This window comes from Gossypium raimondii, chromosome 5, assembly GCF_025698545.1.
Source record: "Gossypium raimondii isolate GPD5lz chromosome 5, ASM2569854v1, whole genome shotgun sequence".
NCBI lineage: Eukaryota > Viridiplantae > Streptophyta > Magnoliopsida > Malvales > Malvaceae > Gossypium > Gossypium raimondii.
Window position 1 is genome coordinate 13,498,243 of NC_068569.1, and position 21,358 is coordinate 13,519,600.

Consider the following 21,358-nt stretch of genomic DNA (forward strand, 5'->3'; position numbering starts at 1 on the left):
CATGGGCTGTAAATGTTAAATATAAAAATAGGCTAGGCTTGGAATAAGGATTAAATTGCAGGAATTTCATTTTTCGAGCTTAGGGACGAAATCATAATTAATCAAAAGTATAGAGGCAAAATGGTAATTTTTCCTAAGATGTGAATTAGATTGAATTGAATGTGAATTTTATTAAATTGAGTTAAATTTACTCGTATAGATCCGGATAGACCTAGTTCGGAATTGGATCGGGAAAAACAAAAAGTATCGAAATAATAGTCTACAAAACAAACATTATCGAGGTAAGTTCGTGTAACTAAATTGTGTATATTTATATGTTTGAATTGAATGTTATATATGTGAATTGTGAAATTGTTATTTATATGAAATTGATTACATATCCGAGAAAACTGATAAATCTCAAGTCCCGTTTGAATAAATGAAATTCGATAAATACAGGATTTCTTGTATTGGTTGTGGTCCTGCATATGTTGCGGACACACCACAGCTCGAAAGAGCGTCTCGTTATAAGCCCTCTCAAGCTTCCTGTTATATGGTTCTTGCGAGCTTCCCGTTAATAGCTCTTCGGAGCATCCCGATTGGTTGTGATTCTGCATGTGTTGTAGACACACCACAGCTCTTATGAACGTTCTGATATATGGCTCTTCGTGAGCTTCCCGATTAAAGGCTCTTTGTGAACTTCTTGATTAATAACAACTCTCCGAAAATTCTCGATATGGCTCGCTTGAACTTTTCGATATATGGCTATTTGGAGCTTCCCGATTAATGGCTCTACAGAGCTACCTGTTATTGGCTTGCATGAGCTTCCTGATTATGCCTCTTATGAGCTTCCCGTTATAAGGCCCGGATAAGCCTCCTGTTACATGGTTCACATGAGCTTCCCGTTATATGGTTTGAAAGAGTGCTTCCCGTTAGTGTGCTCTTATGAGCATTCCCGAATATGAATTGACGGGTTATAGTTTTGTACACTTAATGTGTACTACTCGTGTAACAGCCCATTTTTGGTGAAATCGAAACAGTGGTTTCGGGATCACAAATCCGAGTCTGAAAAGAAAATTATTTTAATATTATTTTATGGTCTGCATTATGATAGAAATATCATATGAAATTTTTGTTAAGAAAATTTTACCAATTACATGTTTAATTGATAAAAGGACCAAATTGCATAAAATGCAAAAAATGAGTTCTAGTAGCTATATGTATCAAATAGCTATGGAATTTAAAGTTTGAGGTCCTTATATTACAAATAGACCATTAAGAGAAGTTAGCGAGATAAGGATGATGATTCATCTATGAAAATTTAATTAAAGAAAATGATGAAATTGGAAATAAAAGATATTAAAAGATGATAATTGATTAAACGATGAAAATATCATCTTTTCATCATCTTTCCTAAATTTTTTTATGGAAATCCTTTCAAAGAGAAAAGAGTTCAAGCAAACTTACTTGGCTTAATTGGGTAAGTAATCTTGTCCCATTTTTAGTAATTTTTATATTTTCGAGATCGTAATAACCTAATCTAGCTATCTTAGGGATTTATTTGCAAAATTATCAAAGTACTGGGGTTTTTACATGAATGAGTATGCATGAATTATGAAGTTTCATGGTAGAAAATGAAAGGTTGTTGATAGATAAACAACTTTTGTTAAAGGAATTTTGATGAAAATGTGATTTAGGGATTAAATTGTAAAGATGAAAAATTTATGAAAAAAATTTTCTGAAATACATGGGCTGCTATTATTATATGTAAAAATCGGCTAGGCTTGGAATAAGGATTAAATTGCATGAATTTCATTTTTCGAGCCTAGGGATGAAATCGTCACTAATTAAAAGTATAAGGGAAAATTGTAATTTTGCCTAAGTTATGTATTGGATCGAATTGAGAATAAAATTGTATTAAATTGAGTTAAATTTACTCGTATAGAACCGGATAGACTAAATAGGAATTGGATCGAGGAAAAGAAAAAGTAACGAATTAGTAACATACAAGTTCACGAACATTGTCGAGGTAAGTTCGTGTAACTTAATTGTGCAATTATATGTTTGAATTAATTTGAATTATTTGTTTGAGAATTGTCTACTAGCCATGTATAGGAAGTCTGATCATATATCCGAAAAATACCCGATAAATGTTAAATCTCGTTTGAATAAATGAAATTTGATTGGATACAGGGTTCCCGTATCGGTTGTGGTCTTGCATATGTTGTGAACACACCATAGCTGGAAAGAGCGTCCCGTTATAAGCACTCTCAAGCTTCCCGTTATATGGTTCTTGCGAGCTTCCAGTTAATAGCTCTTCGGAGCATCCCGATTGATTTTGACCCTACATGTGTTGTGGGCACACCGCAGCTCTTATGAGCGTTCCGTATATGGCTCTCTGTGAGCTTCCCGTTATATGGCTATCCGGTGCTTCATGATTAATTGCTCTTCGGAGCTACCCATTAATTATTTTCCGCAGCTACCCATTATAGGCTCTTTGTGAGCTTTTCGTTCTATTGCCCAGATAAGCTTTCGGTTACATGGCTCACATGAGCTTCCCGTTATAGTGCATGAGAGAGAGATTTCTGTTTATGTACTTGTAAAAGCACTCTTAAACGTGAATTGATGGATTTACAGTAGTGTACGCTTTGTGTGTACTACCCATGTATCCATCAAAATTTCAAATGATTTAACGGGTGGAATTCTGACACGAGAACATAGGAAATCAAAATGAATCATTATCTGTATATACTTGAAAACATATGGAAACATTATTGATGAGTTCATCTATAACAGCCTAATGTTCAGTGGTGTCGGAAACAGTGATTCGAGATCACTAAATCTGACCAGTGAGTTTTAAAATTTAATAAATTAATAACTATGGGTCAAGTGTGAATTTAGAAGAATTTTTGAATTAGTGAATTTTGTGATTTAAAAAGAATTCAATAGGTAAATTGAGTCTAAAACGAGGTATCGAGACCTCAAATTCATAAGTCGAGCCATAAATATTATTAGAAATATTTATGGAGTGTCATTGAGTTAGTATAAAAGTTTCGTTAGAAAATTTTAACGTTTGGATGGTCAATTAACTAAAAAGGACTAAATTGAAAATAGTGTAAAATTTGTTAAATTGTGATTAAATAGCTTAAGTGACTAATAAGGAGGGATTTAAAAGACAATTAGACCCAAATTATATGGGCTGGATGGTTGGGCAAGAAAAATCAGCAAGAAAGTAAGGAGAAACAAGGGCAAAATTGGAAATGTTACAAATTAAATATATAAAACAAAGATAAAAGTGAAAAATCTAGAGATTTCTTCATAATTTATCAGAAAAAACGCCATAGGAGGTCTGAAACAAGCTTATTTCTCATATTTTATACCATGTGAGTTCAATTCTTGCTTTTTTTCTTTGAAATTTTTATGTTTTGTGACTTTTACAACTAGGTCCAACTATTGAATTCATTAGTTTTTGATTCCATGGGTGATTTTTTAAGTTACCATGAATAAGTTCTGGAATTTTATGATTAATTATAATATATTTTAAGCTTTAATTTCATTATATTATGATTTTATTAAGTGATTTTAGTAGAAAATGATTTTAGGACCTAATTGTGAAAAGTTAGGAATTGGGGTTTTGTACTGAAATTATGAATACCAAAGGATGTATAATAGCCTAAAATGGTTAGATAAATTATTATTTGAGGAAAATTTGTTCAATTGAAGTGTTAATTGAGTAGGGACTAAATTGTAAAAATTGTAAATTTTAGGGTAAAGTGTAATTTTGAAAATTGAAGGGCATAAATTGCGAAGTGAATTAGTATTGAAATAGATGCTAATGAATGGAAAAAATATTTATATTGTAGATCAGGAATTCGAAGATAAATGCGGAAAAGAAAAAATATCAAACTAGTTCCTGAAATATTACAACTCCTACAAATTGGCCCAGGTAAGTTCATACGACTGAACTTTTATGATTAATTGTTAATGTGGGAAAGATATATTGTATCAATTCTTATATTGTTGTTGAAATATGATTATGGTAAAAATGAGAAAAAAATGAGATTGTTAGTTCAAATTAAGGGATATCTAGGATTGAGTACATACGTTTAGTAACCAGTGATGAATTGACGAATAAGTCCATGGTGGATCCATGGCAAAGTGTGGAATGTAGGTATGGTATTTTAGTAAAGAAAACTATACTGAGTTGTGAAAAGTAGGTATGGTATTTCAATGAAGAAAACCATACTGAGTTATAGCATTGTAAAATATTCAAGCAAATCGTGGCACTGGGCAAACGATGTACTCAAATCCGTAAGACGATCCTCAAATTGACAAGTATTTGTAAGTGCAATTGAAGCTAAATGTTGGAAATAAGTTGATATCTGATATTGAGATCGATTGAGTAAATTTATTGTTTGAGATTGTGGTTGGCAGGAAATGTTGAATTATACTTGTTTATTAATATTGTTAGTGAAATCTTGATAAGATTTTATTATGGGCCTATGAACTTACTAAGCTTTCTGTAAGCTTACTCCTGTGTGTTTAATGTTTTTTGTAGATTGATGTGAAACCGGTGGATCGGATCAACACATCAGGGCACACTATCCAGATTACTTTGGTAAATTTTATTGTGCATCAGAAGGTTTATATGGCATGTATAGGGTTTAATTGAAAGGAAGTGAAGGTGTTATAAACTTGGTTATTAAATTTTTTTTTACTAAAATGGTTTTGGACAGCAACAGTAGTTTGATTTTGAAAAATCACCAAAAATAGTGAAAATTGAATTAGAAGCTTAATGAGATATGAAATTAAAGATAAATGAGTCTATTTTCACATGAAAGAAATAGAGTAAGCAAAAGAGTTATATATTTTTATATATTTGAATTTTTGTGAGACAGAGTAAGAATGGTTTTTGAAGTCCCCTGTTCTGATTTAGAAAATCATTAAAAATTGTACAGAAAAATTATGAGTTATAATTTATATGTCTAGATTCTTTAGTGAGTCTATGTTCAATAGAAACAAGCAGAAGCACCATATGAAGTCTATACAATAAGATAATTGATTTTTAGTGAATAGAGGTCAGAACCGTCAGACAGTGAAACATGGGAGACTTTAACGAATAAACTATACTAATTGGATAACCCAAAAATTTTGGAAATTTTATGGTAAGAATATATATGAGTCTAGTTTCAAGAAAGATTTACAGATCTAAATTTCGAGTTTCGTAACTCGAGTTATAATTAAATTTGTGACAGTTATGCAGGTGGACAATTTTATTATGGTGAAATAAAATATTTTGATTTGTATAAGTATTCAGAAAATTTTTAATGTTCCCGGTTTGGACCCAAATCGTTTATGTTGTATGTTTTAGGGTTTCGATTACTCTTTCTAGGGACATATTGGTTAAACGCGAGCGAATTAATTTTAAAAGTAAATTTTTATGCTTCGAACTGGTGAGTTAAGTCAGGTAACGCCTCGTGCCCGACTCCGGCAAAGGTCTCGAGTAAGGGGTGTTACATCATCCTTGTTATTGTTATTCTTATGAAATACATTACTAACTTGTTTGTTGAGTTTATTTGTGTTAGACTATTTTCCAAATTGTTCTGGATGTAATTTTATATGCTTACCTTAAGCATAAATGTATGGTAAGTTAATTTCTGTTATACGAACTTACTAAGCATTATATGCTTACTTTGTTTTATTTTCCTCTGTCTTGTAGTGCTTAGAGGCTCATTGGGTTGGAAATTTGGCGGAGATCACTCACACTATCCACCGGCCCATTTCGGTACAATTATGAAACTAATTTTGGTTATAATGGCATGTGTAGGCTAACTTAGCCATTGTTGGCATTTTAAATATTTTGGTTGTAACTAGCCATTGGTATGACTTGTGTTTGGTACATTTTAAAATGTACATATATATGGCCTTAACCAGTTTGATGTGTGAAATTGAAATGGTTTAATGATGGTAAGCATATGGATGAATGGATGAAGATATCATAATTGATAAAGTATGCATAAATGTGAATTTTGATCAATTAGGTAAGATTGAATATATGAATACATTTGATGAAATATCATGCATAAGACCTGGTTTTGACTTAGTTTAAATGTCTTGAATTGGTTGGTGAATGTGTTTAAGTGTTTATGTAGGTGGAAGGTGCAATTAAGTGAATAATAAGGCTTGAAAATGGTCTTATTTTGTCCACACGGGCAGAGGCACGGGTGTGTGTCTCAGCCGTGTGTGACACAGGACTTAACACATGGGCGTGTGTTCTGGCTGTGTGTCCCCTGCATCTTAAAAATTTCAAAACAAAATGCTCAGATTTGATCACACGGCCTAGCACACGAGCGTGTGGCTTGGCCATGTGACCCCTGCACCTAATTAATGAAAATTAAAATTTTCACACGGCCTAACACTCGGTCGTGTGACCCAAGTCAGAGAGTTACACGACCTAAGACATGGGTGTGTCACTTGGTCGTGTGAGCCACATGGGCTGACCAGACAAGCGTGTATGTCTTGCACTTTAGAAAAATTTTGAAATTTCACGAAAAATTATCTGAGATTCCGATTTAGTCTCGATTTGTTTCTAATGTATGTTTTGGGCCTCGAGGGCTTATATAAGGGACGATATGATTAATTTATTATTAATTTTTTATATGAATGTGAAGTAATATGAAATATTTGAGTTTGGTCTATAAACTCCGGTACTGCTCCTAAACCCTGCTCCGGCAACGAATATGGGTTAGGGGTGTTACAACTCGTGTATCCATTGATATTTTAAATAATTCAACGGGAAAAAATCCTGACATGAGAACATATGAATCCAAATTGAATCATTACTCGTATATATATATATGAAATACATGGAACTTGACTTTTGATGAGCTCATCCTTATTATTGATATTCACATGAAATAAATAACTGACATGTTTGGTGAGATTATGTGCTTAGGCTTTTGGCCAAGTTGTTGGAATGTGTTTGTATACTTACCGTAAATGCAAATGAATGGTAAGATAATTTTCGTTATACGAAGTAAGATAGTTTTCATTATACGAACTTACTAAGCATTAATTGCTTACTCTGTTTTATTTCTTTTGTTTTATAGTACTAAGAGGCTCATAAAGGTTGGAAGTTGGTTAGAGCTACATCACACTATCCTCAACTCGCTTTGGTATAAATAGCAAACTTTCTTTTGAGTATAATGGCATGTATAGGCTAAAGTGGTCAAGGATGGCATGTATGTGTTTGGTTGGAATTAGCCATTGGTATGACTTGTAAATGGTATGTTTTTATATACTGAATGGTCTTAATATGTTTAATGTGTGTTTGGAATGGATGATTAAGATTCTTGAAAATCATATAGGCATATTAGTTATGATAGTAAAATTGATAGAACATGCCTATATGTACATATGGTATTTTGGTATGTATAGATACTTGAACATATGTGTTGATGTCTTACATAAAAATTATTTTGGCTTGGTTTGAATGATTTATATTGGATTGGGAATGTGTTTAAATGTTAATGTAGGTGAAAGACAAGTTTGGGTGAGAAATAAGGTTTGGAAATGACCTTATTTTGTCCACATAGGCAGAGACACGGGCGTGTGTCTCAGCCGTATGTGACACATGGCCATGCGCACGGGTATTTTCACACGGTTCGGCCGTATGTCCCCTGCATCTTTAAAATTGCAAAACAGAATGCTCAGGTATTTTCACACGGGCAAAGATACAAGCGTGTATCTCAGCCGTGTGCGGCACACGGGCGTGTGACTTGGCCGTGTGGCCCCTGCACTTAATTATGTAAAATAAAATGTTCACACGGCCTAGCACACGGGCGTGTGGCTTGGCCGTGTTACTTAAGTCAGTAACCACTCTAATTTGGACACGGGTTGAGACACGACCATGTGTCCCTATTTCGAATGTCCACACGGCTTGAAACACGGGCGTGTCTCTCGGCCGTGTGAGACACACGGCTTGGCCACACTAGTGTGTGTCCCTTGCACCTTAGAAAATTTTTGAGATTTTGCAAAAAATTCTTTAAGTTCCCGGTTTAGTCCCGACTTGTTTTAAATGCATATTTTGGGCCTTGAGGGCCCATTTAGGGGAGAATATGATTGATTTTGGATATGAATAATTATATGAATCAACTGTATTTGTTCTGTAAACTCCGATAATGCTCCGTAACCCTGTTCCGGCAATGGATATAGGTTAGGGGTATTACATTATAAAGCTGACAAATCATCTAAAGATAAACCGGAGAGATGATGTTCATAGTAGATCAACTGAGGTCTTAGTTAACCTGCCTTTGTTTGATTTCCGGGATGATAATCACTAAGAGGTTTTCATAGATCGGGTTGGGTTTATGCATGATATTAACACATTTTATATTTGTTTAAGTTCGGTATGAAAAATGAGCTTAAAATTTTGTTCAAATCTGTCTATATTTGTAAATGGTTAACTGAAATTTATTTTAGACATGTCCATATTATTTTTTAAAAAAATTTAAAAGATATTTTTATTTAATATTTAATATTTGTATATATTTTTATTTATTAAAATTATATATATAGTCACTTAACATTATTTTAATGTTAACATCATAATAGTATTATATACTACTATATTTTTAATTTTTATGTATTATAAATTACATAACATATAAAAAATATCATGATGTAAATTATTACTAATTTTAAAACGGGTCAGGTTGGGCTCAAAGCTTGAATGTTTAAGCTCGAGCTTAACTCATATTTTAAAAGTGCCTAATGTTTTTGTTCAGATCTTCTCAAAATTTAAATAGGCCTTTGAGCTTAAGCAAGTTTTCTGGTCCATGAATAGGTCTAGTGATGACCTAATAAATATCTTGTCTTGGTTGCCAAACCCCAAAGAATCAAGGAATCTTGCTTCTTTTATCGCAAACTCCATTTGATCCTTGCACTATAAACAAATCAAATAAGGTCAAATTAGAACAAAGTTAACATTTGATATTTAAAATTTGACATGAAAATTTATTATTATTTTATTTACAGTTCAACTCCAAAAAAAAATACTTTATCTGCAGAACCATAAAAGAAATTCAAAATATAATTTTGTTAAACAGTAAAAGTCATTCTTAAATAATAAATATTAACTTTGTTCCAATTTAGTGTAGTTTAATTCTCTTTTATAGAATATTACATTTAATAGTAGATGAATTGAATGGAAGTTGCTAAGTACATTCACTTGTAATAAACTAAACAAATATACATATAACTTGGCCCCAAAATTTAATGCTAAAATCTTGATTGTAAGAATCATAGTTGAGAATTGATTGCTCAATCGATATCATAAAATTAAAATTAAGTAAAAATCAATTTAAAATGCCAAAAAAATTATTCCAACTAGTTAAAACTATTTTAAATATTTAATTTTATTATTTCTATTTATTTGTGCTTATTAACTTTCGCATAGAATTTTTAGATTTATATATATTATGATTCACCAGCTGAATTACTAATCTAAATCTCACAATATCCACAACTAATCGTCACCTTGGAAGCAATTGACAACCACCATCAAAGTAGCCGACTGCCATCATCGTCCCCAAATCCATTTTTTGCCATTTCTTATTTTGTCTATGGATTGAGCTAATCATATTCGGGTCAAGCCCCTATATATATATATTATATTTACTCAAATTTAGTCTAATATAAAATATAAGTCTCAAAATTTGTTTAGTCTCATTCATGTTTACAAATGATTAAGCAAAACTTGTATTAGACTTGTTCATATTATATTTAATTTAATATGTTTTCTTTTTATTAAAATTTTAAACATGAACGACTTCATATTTTTAATGTTTACATTATATAATATTATATTTAATTTATACAAATTAAATTTAAAATATATATAAAATAAAACACAATAATATACCAAGTTAAACTTGAATTTTGAGTGTTGAAATCCAAACTTGATTCATATGTTAAAGATTTTATCCAAATATTATATTTTTATTTAAACTCTCATATTTTATGAATAAACCCAATAACTTCACCATATCAATCAAGTATACTCATGAGATTTATTCTCGTCGATAACTTAATCCCTCCTCTGATTCTTCCAATTCAACTCAAAATGTTTTCTCTTTTTCCTCCAATGCTGCTGCTCTTTGATCTTTTTATTCTGTTTATCTTATGATTTTTTAAAAAATTGAAGTATGTTGTAATTTTCTTGCTATAAAATGTCAGTAATTGATACCATTGGACACATTTGAAATAAATACGAAAGGAAAGAAAATAAACAAAGAGAAATAACATTTTTAGAGTGATTCTACATTTGAAATAAATTTTAAAATTTATTTTAAAATTTTCAAAAAATATTTTCGGTAAATGGAACCTGAATATTTTAAAGTTTAAACCAAGGTAGCTCACTAAATATAAAAAAGAAGGTCACTTATAGATGTTAATGCGGATGAGTAGAAATAAAAGTAGAATTTTAGAAATTAAGTGTTGACGTATGTTGACCGACCAAATGTATAGGAATAGGACCCACCCTTGTTAAATATATGCAACAAAAGCCGTCAGCCTCCAAATTGGAAGAACAAAGCAATGGCTGCTGTTAAATCTTTTATTATCGTCCGCCCAATACCACCAAAGTCCAAACTCATATCCACCTTACACGTGCCTCATCTACCCACAGATGAGCAAACACCAAAGTTGCTAAAATGAAAGCAGACCGACAAAGCCGACTTGGACCGACCATATCTCCACCATCACCACTCAAGTTGCTTCTCACCTAAGCTCATTTCTCTACACGTGTACATTCCCAACGGCTATTTTTTTTTGTTTAACCGCGAAGGCAATATATTAAATTCTCTCTCTCCCGACACGCACGCGGGAGCGAAAATTAAAATTACAAAAAAAAAACAGAAAATTTATTTATTTTTGGGGTTAAATAATCCAGTAGGTTCTAGATTTAAATTATTAAAAAAAAGCTAAAATCGCGTAGATATTTCTGTTCTTTTTAAAAAGAAAACCGCTTTTTTACCGGAAGTTTACATTTTTAAAGCAACTCTGTTTATAGAAGGCAGTTATTGGTTTCCTTTCTTTAGCAGCACAACAGTCAGTTCTTTTCTCTCAATTTTAGGGTTTTATCTGATCTCTATAATCTAATCCATCAGTTTCCTCTGCCTTTTCTGCTTCTCTAAAGATCCTTTTATTTCGTTTTGAGGTATAAGGTAGTTTCATTAGCTCTTCTTAGATTCTCCTCTGTATAGATATTTATTTATATTCCATTTACTGATTGTAAAATCTAGTCTTTTAAGTCTCTTATTTGAGTGGGGTTTGGTTCTGATTATCAAAAGACTTTTAACAGTTGGAGTTGGATATGGAAATGGCTTTGAGCAAAGTACGGAGTACTTCTTCATTGAACTTGAATCACGGTGGAGTAAATGAGGAGGAAGAGTTACGGTTAGGGTTTGTGAGACGCACGCTTGGATTAGGGAGGAAAAGGGTCGGCATATCAAATGAGATGGAGGATTTTTCGCCTCTTGATTCCTCTGCAGCCAAACTTCCACTGTTGAAAAGGCAATGCAGTGAGAGGATAGTCATGATAGTGACGTTTGATGATTACCATGAAAAATCATCTCTTGAATCACTTCCTCAAGATCTTCTTGTGAGTGCTAAAAAAACCCATAGCCTCAATTGTTGTTATTAGTTTCTATTTTTGGATTGAATTGTGATTAATGAGAAAGATTTTTGCTTTTCCTATCTGCAGATTAGGATTATTTGTGGTGTGGACCATGAAGATTTGAAGCGACTCTTAATTGTTTCCAAATCAATCAGAGAAGCTGTGAGTATAGTAAAATCATTTAATTTGGATTGTAAACTGTTCACTTCCTGCTTGTTAAGTATTTTAACCTGATTTTGACTCTGATTGTTCCATTTCTTTTCTCAGACTGTAATTGCAAAGCAGTTGCATTTTGCTTATAGCACACCAACAAAGGTCAAGGCTTTTCGAACATCCATTGATTTCGAGGAACCAAGTGAATTGCACGAGATTGAAGCTCCAAATGCACCGAGGCAATGGAGGTCTCATAGGTCAATCAACCGGAATAAACTGGCTGATATTTCAGTGGCATTGTTTGCTTGACACGAAGAAGATTGTAAATAGCCTGTAGAAATAGTAGTAGTTGTTGTAGATTAAAAGGGGATTGATTAGTGGATCTGGTTGTCGGATCATTGTACATGGGGTAAGATTCTAGACAAGCAATTTCTTCAAATGTTTCGTTGAAGATACATGGTTGCTTTTTAGCTCGTTTTTGTATCTTTGTGTACATGATAGAAAGAAAGGGAGGTTCCAGATTCGGGTGTATTTGTTTGGAGGGCAATCTTTACCCTTCTGATTTGATAAAGTTGATTCTAAAAATATAATAAATGCAGACATTTCCTCGTATAAACTATAGTCTTGTTTTGTTTACTGGATTATGGTTAGATATACCTTGAAGTTCTAAAGATCAAGCATAATCTTACCATGTTCTCAGAAAGAAAGTTTCTTGGTAGATTTCAGTTGCTAGATTTTGTGATAAATTGTACAACTTTGAAGCTGAATCAAAGAGGGGATTTCATGCTTTACTGTTTAATAATGGTGTACAAACATGTCCATTCCTTACTGATATCATCTGAGGTCTTTCTATAAAAACTGCTGTGCCGGTACCATTTCTTGAGGAAATCTTGAATGGCTTGCCTTTGATCAAAGACATTTCCAATCTATTTTCTTGTGATTTATGACAGACCATAGATTAATGAATGGGAAATGTATTTCTAAATCTTCTTCCTATATGGGATGAACAACTATTGAAGAGTTTGAAATCCATTGAAAATTTTCAAATTTTGACTAAAACTTTGTCAAGTAAAAAAGGCAATGAACAGAGAATGAATTGAGGTGTGTGTGAACTGTGAACTAATATGGCTATTGGTTGCAAAATTGTGGAAATCTTGATTTCAGCAATAAAAAATTAATTGATTTTTAATGCTGGTAATATTTTGAAGAAGGCTTTATAGTTTAGTCTGCAAATTGTCTGTCACTGTTAAATGTTGATAATAAATTTTACCTTATTTTTATTTGGATTAGGAAAGTGATAAATGGTATTGTTAATGGTAATTTTTGCACAAATTTGGGATTGAGCATCCGTTAGGATTGTCTTTAGTACATAATTTTGTTTATTCAAGTAAGTCGAGAAAATAATTTTATAAAAAATTCGAATATCTCGTTTTTAAATTTTGGGCAGAACTTAGATCACCAAAAAAGCAATATCCAATCTAATTGCATTTAAATGGATTCTACTTGCATTATGAAAGTGATGATACTTTTTTGCACAAATTTCAATTGATTGTGGCATTGTTATAGAATCTGTTTAAGGGTCCATGTTTAATACAAGTCAAAGTGCAAAGGGAAAGGCCTCTCTTTTTAGTGCTTACTTTACCAGCTTGTTAATGCAGAACATCATAAGCCTGATTTGAACTTAAAAGAGAATCCGATGTTTTTTTATCTATAGTATCACCATGTCTTTATCTTTACAATTTAATACGCATCTTATTTTAGAAACTGTTGCTAAGATTATGTCATCCGACTAATCTCATTTCTTGCTACATACTTTGCTTCACATTAGCAACGCCATTTCGAGATAAATCTTAAAACTAAACATCAACTTTAGTTTAATTTACAACATGATACATAAGTTTTAATTTTATATAATTCTAAACATCGAACTTTTATTTTTATCAATTGAACACATTTAAAAAAAAAAAAACTCTACTTGCTTATTTCATTAAAGTTTACGCATTACATTTGTTTGGGTAAATGTACCGAGAGGTCCCTCTACCGATCAAATTAGTTCCTCTACTATTAAATGGATCAACTTAGTCTCTATACTGTTAACATAGTTAATATTTTTAAAGCAATTGAAAAAAAATTTCAAGTTATTTTTTATATAGTAAAGATTGATTCTATTACAATTTAAGCTTATTTAATTCTTTTTAATAGTGTAAAGATTAAAATAATGATTTTAATACTGAAGAAACTAATTTAGTCCAATCCCTGTAATATAGGGACTTTTAACCCATATCTACCCCTAAAACTTTCTTATCTATAAACTTTTCAGAAAGGGGGCATATCTGCAAGAAGCAATTATACCAACTTCCAAATTTGATTTACTACGATTTCATAATTGAAGCCCAGGGAAGGGAGCATAGGCCTGATGGGCTTGAAATGCTGCTTATTCACCTGGTTTCAATGGAATCAGCCCAATAGAGAGGTCCAGTAAAAGATTTATCACGATCTCATCACTCTTCAGTCACGTAAATTATGATGTATTTGGTGGGTATTAATCATTAATTTGATACTTCAATTCACACTTGGAATTTGATGGCATTATTACTTGGATTTTGGGTTTGGTGAGATGAAACGGTTTAGGTTTTTGTTGCATGTCATCGCAAACAGTCTTGAGCTTCAATCCAATGGCACCATGGCATAAGCTTTGTTTAAGCAACTTTCTGGTAAGCTATATCTTTCAATTTTAAAGCAACCATAATAACCATATATTGCTATTGGGATCTATATTTGGAGGTCCCATGCATCACGCTTTTTCATTATCTTGCCCTGGAAGTTACAAAAGCTCCATTCCATCCGTCAATTAAATACAAAATTTGGAAGCTAATTATTGGATCGCACTTGGAAATACAATTAAATTACGATTGTATAGTCAACTAGTCATGTTTTTGCATATGCAGCGATTGATGCAATAGCATATAGAGAAAGCAATAAATGGGTGAGAGTTGGAAGGGCTTAATCGCCATGATTTCTGGGTTTCAGCACATGCATGTTTTGATGTTCAATTTTCATCGACTGGTCACACACTTCATGGTCTCCTAGGCCATATGCCTTAGATAGCTACTTGAAATCAAACCCATTTTTGCTTTGCAGGCTCCACATTCTGTAGCGGTCTTTATTATGCTTGTTCAAATAGTAAGCACCCCCTTCAGCCCTCAATAGTAGGCTTAAGGATTCAATTATAGAATCCCTATTAATGAATCACATCACCGGTCATTATTAATAGATTTTTCAAATCTGGTTATTTTGAAATTAGATCAAGATGTGTGATTAGAAATTTTATCTTTTATGTCATTAACATATGTTCAACACTGAATTTTTAAGCCCAAACAAGAGAAAAGAATCAACATATAATTGGAAGATTTGATTAAGAAATGAGAGAAATTAAGCAGACCCAAATGTCTCCATCAACCCAAATTCTGTAATTTTACCCTATTTTAGCTCATTATTGGATCATTTTTCCTTCACTTGTTTTTGGAGTAGATGAGCATGAAATATATTTATCTTTACCTTTCTCTTTGAAGCAAAGGTATATTGTAATTGTGCACTTGTTTAGCATTTTCACTTGTGACCTACTCAAAGGTGTGCCAAGATCATCACTTTCCTGCTTTAGCGCACAATTAATAAAACGTACCTAACGCCTCCTTTGGCATTAAACAACAAAAACAGTACAGAGGATTCATTCTACGTCTTTTTACACAGTGTAGCTCCACAAACAGCTCTATCTCCAATAATGGAATAAAGAAAAATAACTTTACAACTAACACACGAAACTAATGAACAAAAAAATTACAAATCACATAACCCTGGTGACAGCAAAACAATCAAAGCTTTTGAAAACTGGTTGAAACTAAATCGTAAGAAAAAGCTTAAGGAACTCCTATCTCATTCTAACTGAGTTTGCTCATTGGATCTTGTATGATAATGATGAGATGTAGACAAGATAAAAAAATAAAAATAAACCAAGTCCCCACTACTGATAAGGCTGGTGAATATGCAAGTACTCGACGGATTTGACAAGCATTCGGTCCCCTCAAAGGTGATGGGTTGAGGCCATGTGCTTACCCAATTATGCTGTTAAAAGAGGATGAAGATCATCCAACACTGTTTGGGTGAAACATTCAGGTTTTAATGGAATTTGCCGACTCCCTTTGCTTCTTAAAGAAAAACCCATCTCTTTTCTTTAATTAGAGTTTAAATTTTGATTAATCAAATCCATCTTAAAGGCTTGTAAAGCCTTAGTTATTGTGTAAAGATGTTATGAAAAACATTGATCCGTGACTCGCACAATAATGGGGCACTTTGTCTAGGAATACGACAGTTGTAGCATGGAACTAGACATCTAATCATGTCATGTTTAGTTCATGGGTCATTCATTTTTTTATAAACATTTCGTTTGTCTTCTTCTAAGGGTTGATTTTTATTTTCCTTTGTGCCTCCTCTTTTTTGTGTAAGGAACAGATACCCTAAATTCCTCATCATCTTTTCCTCTAGAAACTTTCATTAATTTTAATGACTGGGATCAATTCCCTTTATGTTATCTTTTAGCATAATATATTTGCTTTGACAAGAACACAGCTTTTTGGCCTTTTCTTCAGCTTCTCTCATAAACCTCACCAAGCTTAAAATAGGATAGAAAAAGAAAGCTATATATGTGACTGCTACCTCAAGGCATCTAACAAAGGGGCTTCACATGGTTTTGAAGTGGTGGAGGGCTTTTTTCTTTTCTTTTCTTCTGTTTTTTTTTTCCATGCTGGGAAAATTGAAAGCTACTTTTTTTTTTTTTTCCTCTCTTTTTTCACCAAATGGAAAGGGTGTCCTTAGAAATTGGGTGGTCCATAAAGGCTTTGCCTTTATTTGTTTGTTTATTTGTTTTGTCTCAAAGCCTTAATCCTCTGCAGCTTTGTCTCTATTGTGGTCTTCATTGTATATCTTACTTATTGGCTAATTTGTGGGTTTTAGTAACCAATTGTCCCAATAACTTTTATTTTTCATATTCATTCATACAATCATTTTAATAAAAGTCTTAAAAGATAATATTTCGTGAAAGCTACGACTTTCTAAAAATTTCCTTTGATTTTCATGTGATTCTTAATTAGTATACATTATTCATTTACTTGTTAAAGAGATAAAGTAAAGTAAATTTTATAGAGAAGTTTAAGGGATTATATGCGTGAATCAGTAAAGAACGATCACAATCACAATATTCACATCATATTCCTCCCTAAAACTAGTGGTTTAAATTTGTTCATAAATCTCTTTAACAATCATGCTTATCATTTGCTTTTTCAAAGTTGAAAGTGGGAAGTTTGTAATTTTTTAGTTTAATATATTAACGATTTAATCTTTTATTTGATGGATATAATTGTCGTGTAAAACATTCAATCGATGCTTTTATCATATCAATATTAAAATGTGATTAAATTTCAATTTTAATATAATAATATAATATACATACACGGTGGTCGAGGCACATCATTTCCTGATTTTAAGATTGTTGTCTATCAATTTTTTAACTATATTTTAGTTAAGGATGGAAGGAATTAAATATTAATATAATTAAGTAAAGTTGAGAATGTTACCAACCTTAAACAACCCATCTCGTGCATTAGACGCAATGTTTTATATTTTAATGGTTCTGTTAACCCAAGTCTTAAGTCGGAATTAAAATTAGTTAACTGAACTACATTTCAACTAATTAACAAAGTTATAGCCATTGTTGTACTCATCTCATCAACTTCCAAACATCTAAGCTGAAGCCTCTCTCACCCAATTCTCGCCTTTTTCATCTTAAACTCTTGGTTTTAACTATATCTATGAACTTATCACCTGGGATTTAAGTATTGAAGCCGAGGTATATCAAATTATATATGGATCGGACAACTTAAGTAATAAATTGAATAACTAACTCGACTCAAATTAATTTATTTTCATGTAGGTGAAACTCGAACCTAAACATTTTGGAACATTTAGTTCGATGAATGTAAAATTAAATCCGTAATAACATTATATGAATGTAAGATTATAAGTATGTTACATTGCTGTTTGATTCATTTGGTTAGAATGAAAGATATCGATGTTTAGTTGATGGAAAAAAAGTACTTAATAAGAATCTTTATTATAAAATTTATTTATTTTAACAAGTTTAATTTCTTTAATATATTCTAATCTTAATTTTGTAAAATTATAATAATTTTTATTTTTATTAAGTGAATATATGATAGTGAAATAAATTTATAAATTCATGACAACCTTAAATATTTAAATTAACTAAAAGTACACTCATAAACTAAAATAATTTAAAGAATAAATTGTATTAATATTATGTTTTACTCTTTAAAAATACAAAATTATGGATGGACTAAAATATGAATAATCTAGAATGGAATATAAAATTAAAAATACAAAATTATATTCAACCAACCATTAAAATCTCAGAACATCAACTTTGATCCCATGTGTTAAAAGGCGCGCAAGGTAGATGTGTATGTATTGAAAGTAACGGTTACCTAATACGTCAACAGTTAAATTGAGTAGTAATTACTGCACCATATGATGTTCTGCTGCTCTGAAACGTGATTTTGGTTACCTGCTAATCTCATTTGCAGGTAGATTTCATTAAAGTTATATTCCTAAAAAGAAAAGAGGCTGTATTTGGGGAATAAATTCCTCTTTCTACAAAGTATTTACTGCCCACTTGTGATGGCTGCATCCAGATTTTTTGCTACCTAGATTTTTATTCTCAATCAGATAAAACCCAGAGCTAGAGCTACCCAAGGTAAATCCATTCATATATAATCATCAGAACAGATAAAATACACTGTTGTGTCGTGGCCTTCATCAGACACACATGTCCTTTTAAACATGCATCTTCTAATCTGAATCACATCACTTACTCTGATCTTTAAACATGTTTCCAACTCCCAGCAGTCTGAGTTTCAGCCCCCTTTTTTTAACCATGGTTATTATGACAGAAATACCCTTGGCTTCATCCTACTGACTTGTCACTATTATATAAAGTTCCAAAATGTCAGCCCTGTAAATGTACAATAAAGTCTCAAATTTGCTTCGGCTGCAAACATAGAGATAACTATGAATATGGATAGGGAGTCACTGCCTGTTCTTTCTCTCTCTCTCGTCTTCTGATAAGATTACCTATTTCTTCCTTAGATTCCTTTTGTAAAAGAAAAATAAAATGGGTTTGCTTCAAAATTCGTGATAAAAGATTAAAGAAGACAGCAAGAATGGGAGAAGAAGAGCAACACCAAAACTCGACAGAATCTTTCATGGCAATGAAAGCTGGTCTCGGGCAGGCCATTGAGGTTATATCTTCTTTGATTTCCCTTTCTCATTCTATCAAAGTTTTCAGCGTTAAATGGCAGCTTATCCGAAAGAAGCTTGAAGAGTTAAATTCAGGCTTAATGGCCGCTGAAAACTGTGATTCAAGCCAAAACACACAAGTCTTTTCTGGCTTGATCCCTTCCGTTTTGGTCACTGCAAATGAGTGTCATAATCTTGCAAGAAGCTGTGCGGATCTTTCCTACAGTGGCAAGCTCTTGATGCAAAGCGACCTTGATGTGATGATTGCAAGATTTGACAGCCATGTAAAGAATCTCTCTGGGATTTACAGTGCTGGGATTCTGAGCCATGGGTTTGCCATTGTGGTTTCAAGGCCTGGCCTTGGTGCTGGTAAAGACGACATGAGGTTTTACATAAGAGATTTGCTGACAAGAATGAAGATAGGCGACATAGAAATGAAAAGGCAAGCCTTGGTTAATTTATATCAAGTTGTGGATGAAGATGAGAGGTATGCTAAACTCGTAGTGGAAGTTGGTGGCATTGTGAATGTGTTAGTAGGCTTTCTTGATTCACCTGAGATGGAGATTCAAGAAGAGGCTTCAAAGATTGTATCTTTACTATCAGGGTTCGATTTGTACAAGGGGGTTTTGGTTGGAGCTGGGATTATTGGGCCTTTGGTTCGGGTTCTGGAAAATGGCAGTGAGTTGGGTAAAGAAGGAGCCGCTAGGTGTCTTCAGAGATTGACCGTTAATTCAGACAACGCATGGTCAGTGTCGGCTCATGGTGGGGTGACTGCCCTTCTGAAAATATGTTCAAGCGGTGAGTTTGGAGGGGAACTGATCGGTCTTGCTTGTGCGTTGTTGAGAAATCTTGTTGGGGTTGAAGAGATAAAGAGGTTTATTGTTGAAGAAGGTGCCATTTCAACGTTCATCAAGCTTGCAAGATCAAGAGATGAAATCGTGCAGATAAATTCAATGGAGTTCCTTCAGAATATGGCTTCCGGAGATGACTCAGTTCGTCAAATGGTTGTTAGAGAAGGAGGGGTTCGTGCATTAGTACGCGTTTTGGATCCGAAATCATCGACCTCTTCAAAGACAAGAGAAGTAGCATTGAGGGCAATTGAGAATCTATGTTTCTCTTCGCAGAGTTGCATAAACATGTTGATGAATTTCGGGTTTATCAATCAACTGTTCTTCTTGCTACGCAACGGTGAGGCTTCGGTTCAAGAATTGGCACTGAAGGTAACGTTTAGGTTGTGTAGCGCATCAGAAGAGGCTAAAAAGGCAATGGGAGATGCCGGTTTCATGCCTGAACTTCTCAAATTGCTCGATGCAAAGTCATATGAAGTGCGTGAAATGGCAACCGAGGCACTCTCTAGCTTGGTCTCGGTCCCAAAAAATCGAAAACGATTCGTTCAAGATGATCGGAACGTAGGCTTTCTTCTCCAGTTGCTTGATCAAGAGGATGGCATATCAGGTAACAAAAAGCTCTTACTATCTATATTAATGTCATTGACAAATTGCAACAGTGGAAGAAGAAAAATTGCCAGTTCCGGATATCTAAAGAACATAGAAAAGCTCGCTGAAGCTGAAGTTTATGATGCCAAAAAACTTGTCAGGAAGTTGTCTACCAACAGATTTCGTAGTATTCTAAGTGGATTTTGGCATTCTTGAATGTAATATTTTTTGTTTTTGTTTTTGCTTACTGTATATCTCTGCATAAGCGTTATGCAAGTCTCATTAACTTGTTTTTACAAATCTTTTAATGTCACTGTATCCTAAATCCATCTCCTTGGTAAAAAAAAAGAAAAGGAAAAACAGCTTTTGAACAGCTTTTTGTTTTACTTGTAATCATTAGTAATCAAATAAAAGCTGTTCTTATAGATTCTGTAAAGATACTGTGGCATTCTTGTTTGGGAATTACAGTTTCATACATATATATGTATATATATATTAAAATTGATGCAATTGCAGTTATATTAGTTAATATATGGTGTAGAAATGGTGGAAAGCAATTGAGGTGCTTGCACATGGGAAAGGCATGAAAATCCAGAATAGGCATGTGAGCAGTGGCAATCAAGGTTTTGTCAGCTGCCATCATGGGACAGAAGGGATAGTGATTGATGAAAGTTCCTTCTCTATCTGTTTGTGTTATTGCCAGCATTATCTTCTTCATCTTATCATGATTTTTCTAATTCATGAA

General features: G+C 32.8%; 2 protein-coding genes across 2 annotated transcripts; both read left to right on the forward strand.

Annotated features, from left to right (window-relative positions):
• Positions 1–10,921: 10,921 nt before the first annotated feature.
• LOC105768491 (F-box protein SKIP27) lies at positions 10,922–12,425 on the forward strand. Its single transcript, XM_012588425.2, has 3 exons — positions 10,922–11,641; positions 11,744–11,818; positions 11,924–12,425. Exons 1-3 carry the CDS (start codon positions 11,354–11,356, stop codon positions 12,116–12,118), a joined length of 558 nt encoding a protein of 185 aa, XP_012443879.1. The 5' UTR covers positions 10,922–11,353; the 3' UTR covers positions 12,119–12,425.
• A 6,482-nt stretch (positions 12,426–18,907) lies between these two features.
• On the forward strand, positions 18,908–21,049 carry LOC105768489 (vacuolar protein 8). Its single transcript, XM_012588421.2, has one exon. The coding sequence runs from the start codon at positions 19,102–19,104 to the stop codon at positions 20,827–20,829; it is 1,728 nt and encodes a 575-aa protein (XP_012443875.1). The 5' UTR covers positions 18,908–19,101; the 3' UTR covers positions 20,830–21,049.
• Positions 21,050–21,358: the final 309 nt, after the last annotated feature.

What these genes read in the sequence shown, in the direction of transcription:
- LOC105768491 (XM_012588425.2), top strand. Translation starts at nt 11,354, where the DNA reads ATGGAAATGGCTTTGAGCAAAGTACGGAGTACTTCTTCATTGAACTTG. An exon ending in CACTTCCTCAAGATCTTCTT is followed by an intron (nt 11,642 to 11,743) that starts GTGAGTGCTAAA and finishes TCCTATCTGCAG; the next exon opens with ATTAGGATTATTTGTGGTGT. An exon ending in CCAAATCAATCAGAGAAGCT is followed by an intron (nt 11,819 to 11,923) that starts GTGAGTATAGTA and finishes TTCTTTTCTCAG; the next exon opens with ACTGTAATTGCAAAGCAGTT.
- LOC105768489 (XM_012588421.2), top strand. Translation starts at nt 19,102, where the DNA reads ATGGGAGAAGAAGAGCAACACCAAAACTCGACAGAATCTTTCATGGCA.